Raw genomic sequence first — 6,294 nt, 5'->3', positions numbered from 1 at the left:
ACAAAAAGTATTATTCCAGCATGGGAGTACTGGTAACACTGGACATAATGGGAACTTGGAGTTGACAGGGTACATACACATTGCACAGAGGGCGGTAGGTGGGGATCAGTAGGGGCTCAAAAGAAAATGTTTACCCCAAAGCCTCCTAACAGGTTAATCCAGCGAAACATGGAGTGGAACAAAAAAAAACAAGAAGTGTGAATTATGAATGAACTATGATCTACATACCAGTAAGTAACATGATACTTTGCAGCTGGAAGAAGGATCTTATTTTGTCAACCTTTAGGATAAGCTAAAAGTTGTCTCACTTCCCCTGTAATTTATGTTGCACATGGAGAAGTATGTCACATGATTTTACTGAAATGCTTCATCCCAAGAAAGAGTGGTATTTACCCAACAGCCAATGAGAAGATATAATTTCACTGAGATCAATGTTGAGTGTGTGGAAATTCAGCCCCGTGACAGTATTTGCCCTCTTTGCTATCAATGTGAAGAGGGACTTTTTTAAATCGAGTGGAAGCCTTAAAGAGGAAGTGTTTGTTTCTTAGTTTAGAAGCTTCGAAACCACTGCCCTGGTTCCTCTACAGAATTTGCATATGGGGATCCCAAGTACAGGTGATATGTAATGTTTATTTTCCAGTAGGTTTTTTCTTTGAGTCATGGTTTCTGAAATCAACATCAGGCCATTTGTTTACTGGTTGGGTTTTTTTTGTGAATGTATGTCATTTACAGAACATTCCAGTTAGACAGTTTCTTTAAATCACATGTAAAAGAGCAGAGTCACATATATTTACAATAATACACAATAAATAAATAGTCTTTTTCATGACATCTATACATAAATATTTTGATCAGGTAACTAGCTGAAGGACGGGGCTGCAGTTTATGGCACATGTAGCTCACTTTGGAGACCATTAAAAAAGAATCTGCTACAAAATGTCCTGCACATCACTGAAAATGATAAAAGACATATTTAGCTTCTTAATTCTGCCTTTGCTTGACACCACCTGGTGTCACAAATGTTTGTGGAATGATGATCTATTAAGAAATGATCTGACAATATTTATGACAAGTGAGAAATTCACCTACCTTAAAGTGACTCACAAGTATGTCACTTTGTCTAATATTTAAATAATGGCAAGAAAAACATTTCAGAAACTTAAAGGGTGGGTTACTGACATAGGGTATCATTGTTGGCAGAGGTGAGAGGCAGGGAGAAATCGCAAAATGTCCAATAGCACGTAACTGTTTAACCGTTTCTCTGCAGTGCTCCCCACACCAGTTTCACTTCCGGCATACAGCATGTTAGTCAGTTGTAAATATACCCAGTGAGACAGGGTTGAATAAGATCTTTGCCGTTACATTTGCCGTCTATAGAAGCTCCTGAGACTCAAACCAACAGCTACCAGTCAGCAGCTGTGTGGTCTAACCTCTTTTCCCTTCCTATGTTCAATAACAGCCTGTTGCTTGCTCTGTTTTCTCCTTACAGTTTTCCCCTTTTTCCTTCAGATTTTCAAAACTGGAGCATTTCTCCTCTAAAAAATACAACTCGTGCTTCCGTTTCATGGCATTCAAACTTTGTGTCATGTGCAAAAAAAGGGAGCGTATTGCTCCAGTATAGCACCCAGACAGGTTACGTCACCATGATTTTATAAATAGCATTGTTGCACTCCGCGGTGTATCAGTCAGTTTTCAGCTGTACGTCACAGAGAGAGAGGGACACATTGTTCATATTGAAGTCCTGTCCTCCCTCCATTAGGGGCAGCGGTGATAGAGCTGTTAGCAGAGGGAAAGTCTCACCCAGTTGTATAAAAGTTGTGTCTAAGTCATCCATCATGACAGTGTCCATTTTTGTTTTTTCAGAATAACTTGAAAATGTAAGCCCCCCAAAATCACATTTGCTGCTCAGTAGTCCATTGTCAATACACATAGCTCTGTATTGTTTGATAACTTCAGTTCCATAATGGCCTTGCGTATGGCACCAGGTGCACTGACCTGCTCCTGAGCAGATACACGATTGAGGCCCGGCCCTGTAGCCTGTGACCACTTCGGCCAAAATTGAACCAGGAAGCATCTGTTTAAACACCTCCTCATCATCACAGACATGAATCTGCACAGTGGAGGGGCTCTGGCTGCGATAATCACCCCCAGCAACGGCCGCCTTTAGAGACCCACTGTCCTGTCCATCCAGATTCATTGAAGAAGAATCAAGCTGGCAGCCCAGCCCCACCCCACTATCCTCCCTCTTCCTAGCTTTGTCTGTATCAGTCCTCCCATCCTGAATGGGGTAATCTGTCTGACTGCTTGTGGAGCTCTCTGGTCCTCCCAAGCTCCCACAGCCACTGTCCTCCTGTCTCATTGGTGGATTTCCTTCGCTCTTTGTAGCAGAGTTGGACTCAATGCCGACCCCGCTGTCCATGCTTGTCCTTCTGTCCTCCTCTTCATTTTCCTCTGTTATCGTAACATGGGTCACTGGATCTTTGACACAGCATTTCTCTTCTGTTCTGTAACTGGACAGGAACCATCCTTTGTCCGTAACAACCTCCATAATCCCTTCTCCAACAGAAAGTGGAAGCCAGCCACTTGCAGGGGATTTCTGGGGTGAGAGAAGAGAAGAAGAAATTGTTGTATCATTAATTCTTTCATAGTCATTAAAGCTTTTTCTTTTTATCTTCTTGACAACTTTTGGTTCTGTTTTCCACATAGTTGGACAGTACAAGACTGCATAAAAGAAATTCATCCCAATATTCTGTGATTTAATATACTTACCAATACAGCAGGTGTTTTCTCTGGACGCCTCAGGTAACACAGGATGATGGTTACCATGATAGCAGCGAAGACCAGCACACCCAGAAAAGATAGGGATGATACAGCAATTATGAACCATTCTGGAAGAAACAATAGTAGGAAAACGTTTAAAAGGAGTGAGGGTGTTATATGTAAAAGGATTTCACCAAAGCTCTAGATTTCCACCTGCATCATATTGCAACACAATATTCCTCTCTGACAAAACTTTAAATTTAGGCTTAAAGTAATTGTTTGACATTTTGGGAAATGCACTTACCCGCTTTCTAGCCAAGATTTAGAGAGAAAAATTGTACTGGATGATCTTATTCCTGTATGACAAATATGAAGCTACCACCAGCAGCCGGTTAGCTTTGCTTAGCGATTGGAAACATGGGGGAAAAATGTCACAATGTATATTTTACGGGGTTTATGTGCAGGATTAAACAACCGAGATATAACATGTTAATCAGTGAGCTTTAGAGATGCTGGCAGATGGATTTTGTTACATTTGGACTGAGCCAGGCTAGCTGTTTCCCCCCGTTTCCAGTTTTTATGCTTTGCTAAGCTAACCAGACATGAAAGTGGTATTGATGGGCTCACCTACACCATCTACCTGGAAGTATTGATCTTCTCATCTAACTAAAGTATATTTCCCAAAATGTCGAACTATTCCTACTATAAGGATTATTTAATGAGCAAACTACTTGAATTTCTTCTTTCCCCTTGTATCTTTTTAGTTGTTTTTATTAGTCGTTGATAAAATCTTATTTTAGTTGACATTGTTCTATTTTCATTGTGAGATCTCCATTTTTCTTTTGTTTTTTATCTCACCAGCTAAATCTTTTTTTCAATCCTTTAATGTAATATCATTTTTTCATCATAATGTTTTTCTTACCTTGCTCTGGTAGCTGCAGACACTGTTTGTGGGACACACTGCTTTTGGAGAGAGCTCCATTGCCCTCTGCCTTGATGCTGACGCAGTATTCTCTCCCCCAGTGGAGAGAACTGAAAGTCTTGGTCCTCTGATCCTCCCCCACGTCATCTGTCAGGTATGCTGTGGTATTCTGTTGGGTAAAAACCAAAATACCAGGCAGATCAAGATACAATATTAACCACATTGTACAATATAGCCTGGGATGAGTAAGGTGCAGATCCTGATTCAGGTAGGTAGTATGACATTACTTATTCACTTATCCAAGGCCAGGATTTTTTAATTGTATGTAAATTACATGTATATTAACATACATACAAGAGTTTGACATATTAATAGAAAATAAACTTGTTATGATAAAATATGGCCATGTTTTTGTAGCACTCAATAATTAACAAACATTTCAAATTAGATTTAGCTGTTTTCCAGTGTGTTCATCTCAGTTTTAAAAGCCCTGCCAGTGAATTTAAGAGTAGTCCCAATCTTGTGTTTTTTTACATTGTTTCAGGTATTGTGCGTTTGACCTTAGTTCTGATGCCCACCTTAGTATCTTGTCCTCTCTCCTCCAGGTAGATGGTGTAGGTGAGCCCATAAGGAAAGAGTTTTCTCAGAATGGGTTTTTGGTGAACATAAACTGTTAGAGTGCTGGAAGTCGCCCACAAAGTGAAGGAGGGAGGCTGCAATTCACCTGTAGCAACAGAGAAAGGTAAGAAAACAACCTTACATTGTGCCTAAATTATAACTTAACCAGCCAAAATACAGTGTTTTATTCATGTTACACTGACCAAACTGACAACTATTCTTACTTGTGTTTGGCAGAAATTTCTTTCCTGTCCACTCAGACACGTCATCTCCTGCGACCAGCTGAACTCTGACCTTGTAGCCAGCGTCATAGTCATGTATAAGGCTGCTGAGGTCACAGTAGGTCTTTGTGGTCCCTGTGCAGCTGTCCACGTTGGCCCATTCACCAGTATACCTGAGGACAGAAAACACACCAGTCACCAACTGGAAGGAGGGGAATTCATGGGTGATAAAAAACAGCATTTCAATAAAAGTCAGACAAAAGGCAGACTTAAAGTTCTCTCTGGTGAATGATTTGAACCAATGGACAAAAATATCATAATAAAGAGGAAAACAAATGTAAGCAGCTTAGAGGTAAAGGAAAATAGAGAATGATGGGAAGTTTTAATTACAAAATAATAGGAAGTTGGTGTGACACTGAAATAAAAGTGTTATTACTGATAATTTGAAGTTAAACATACTTTGCCATTTGGACATTGTAGTAGGAGTTTGAGGGGGCGTCCACAGGATGTCTCCAATGTACTATTACCTCCCCATCCAAAATATTCACCAGCGGTTTGTCAAGCTGAGGGATGCCCAGTCCTGCTACAGAAAAAAATGGGGGATTTAAGATGTACATTCACTGCTCATTATCACGAGATCATTAAAATGTATAAAAATAATGTAGAGCCGAGACAGGAGACATTTGTACCGTTTTGATCTCAAACTGTAATGTAAAATCAGAAATCTAATCTACACAAGCTTTTAATACTCAAATGCGTTGTAAAGGATGTGGTCAGGTGGAGAAAAGGAAGTCTGGTTGATGTAAAGACACCGCAATCTGGCAAATCGTTTATGGGATCTCTTATCATAATGACATTGTGGGTTTTTCGTGAAGGGAAGTTTTATCTATTTCCACTCTCAGTGTGAGTAGGATTCATTTACCTCCGTGGAAGAAGAAAATCTGCGATAAATTGACTATAAAATTGTCTTTTTTCCCCTGACGTCTTCATGGTGGAAACCATGTTGAAAATAGAATAAAATAGAATAATAATAATAAAATAAATTTCTGTATTTGACTTACAGTACTTCACATAAATTGATGACTGTAACAATTGATTAGCCTTAGTAAAAATGATTTAAATACCAAACAAGATTAAATAAAACAATCAGACTTGAGATACAGTGTAATAAAAGCTGTTAATTACCTGACACACAGTTGATATAGTTAATCAGGAGGACAAGAATTGGTGTCTTGTTGCTCATATCCATTTCTGGCATCTGGAGAGGTATCACCATTCAGTCATAATCCACACAGCAGCCACCAATAAAGTCCCTTATTCCGTTCATCAGCGAGACAAATGAGACTGAAGAAACACCTTCTCTCCTCAGCAACTCTGTGTAACGGTTCAGATTAACATGAAAGTGCTGATGAATGTTGACAAAAGTGAAGCAGCTGTTCTCTTGCTGAAGTGGTGACTCTTCATCTGTGGCAGAAATAAGAAAAGGCAACTTGTTTTCCCGAATGATTTCATTTACATAGTTCTCCCCAGATACCTCCCTCTCTTGCTCAACCTCCCTCCCTCTCAGATGATGCATTTCCTGTTGTGACTACATCAGTGACGCTGCTGCTAGTTTTGTCTCTCTCGCACCAAACCTTTTCCTTCCTCTTTTGCTTTTTCTTTTCCCCTTTCCACACTCTCGGCAGGTTCATGATGTACAGTGAAAAAAAGTTGGACCGTACACGGCTCAGAGACAAGAAAAGGGAAGCATTCAGGGATTCCCCTTGCACTTTC

General features: G+C 39.9%; 1 protein-coding gene across 1 annotated transcript; it reads right to left on the bottom strand.

The window, feature by feature from the left end:
- Positions 1 to 618: 618 nt before the first annotated feature.
- il10ra (interleukin 10 receptor, alpha) lies at positions 619 to 5,835 on the bottom strand. Its single transcript, XM_070906180.1, has 7 exons — positions 5,707 to 5,835; positions 4,981 to 5,104; positions 4,525 to 4,694; positions 4,261 to 4,406; positions 3,683 to 3,851; positions 2,770 to 2,888; positions 619 to 2,596 (listed from the first exon to the last, which is right to left on the bottom strand). Exons 1-7 carry the CDS (start codon positions 5,795 to 5,797, stop codon positions 1,682 to 1,684), a joined length of 1,734 nt encoding a protein of 577 aa, XP_070762281.1. The 5' UTR covers positions 5,798 to 5,835; the 3' UTR covers positions 619 to 1,681.
- Positions 5,836 to 6,294: the final 459 nt, after the last annotated feature.

Source organism: Enoplosus armatus, chromosome 5, assembly GCF_043641665.1.
Source record: "Enoplosus armatus isolate fEnoArm2 chromosome 5, fEnoArm2.hap1, whole genome shotgun sequence".
NCBI classification, from domain to species: domain Eukaryota; kingdom Metazoa; phylum Chordata; class Actinopteri; order Centrarchiformes; family Enoplosidae; genus Enoplosus; species Enoplosus armatus.
Note: the sequence above shows the minus strand (reverse complement) of the source record. Positions and strands in the feature narration are given on the sequence as shown.

What these genes read in the sequence shown, in the direction of transcription:
- il10ra (XM_070906180.1), bottom strand. Translation starts at nt 5,797, where the DNA reads ATGGTGATACCTCTCCAGATGCCAGAAATGGATATGAGCAACAAGACA. An exon ending in AGAGAGGACAAGATACTAAG is followed by an intron (nt 3,852 to 4,260) that starts GTGGGCATCAGA and finishes TTTACCCAACAG; the next exon opens with AATACCACAGCATACCTGAC. An exon ending in AGAAAACACCTGCTGTATTG is followed by an intron (nt 2,597 to 2,769) that starts GTAAGTATATTA and finishes CTCTCACCCCAG; the next exon opens with AAATCCCCTGCAAGTGGCTG.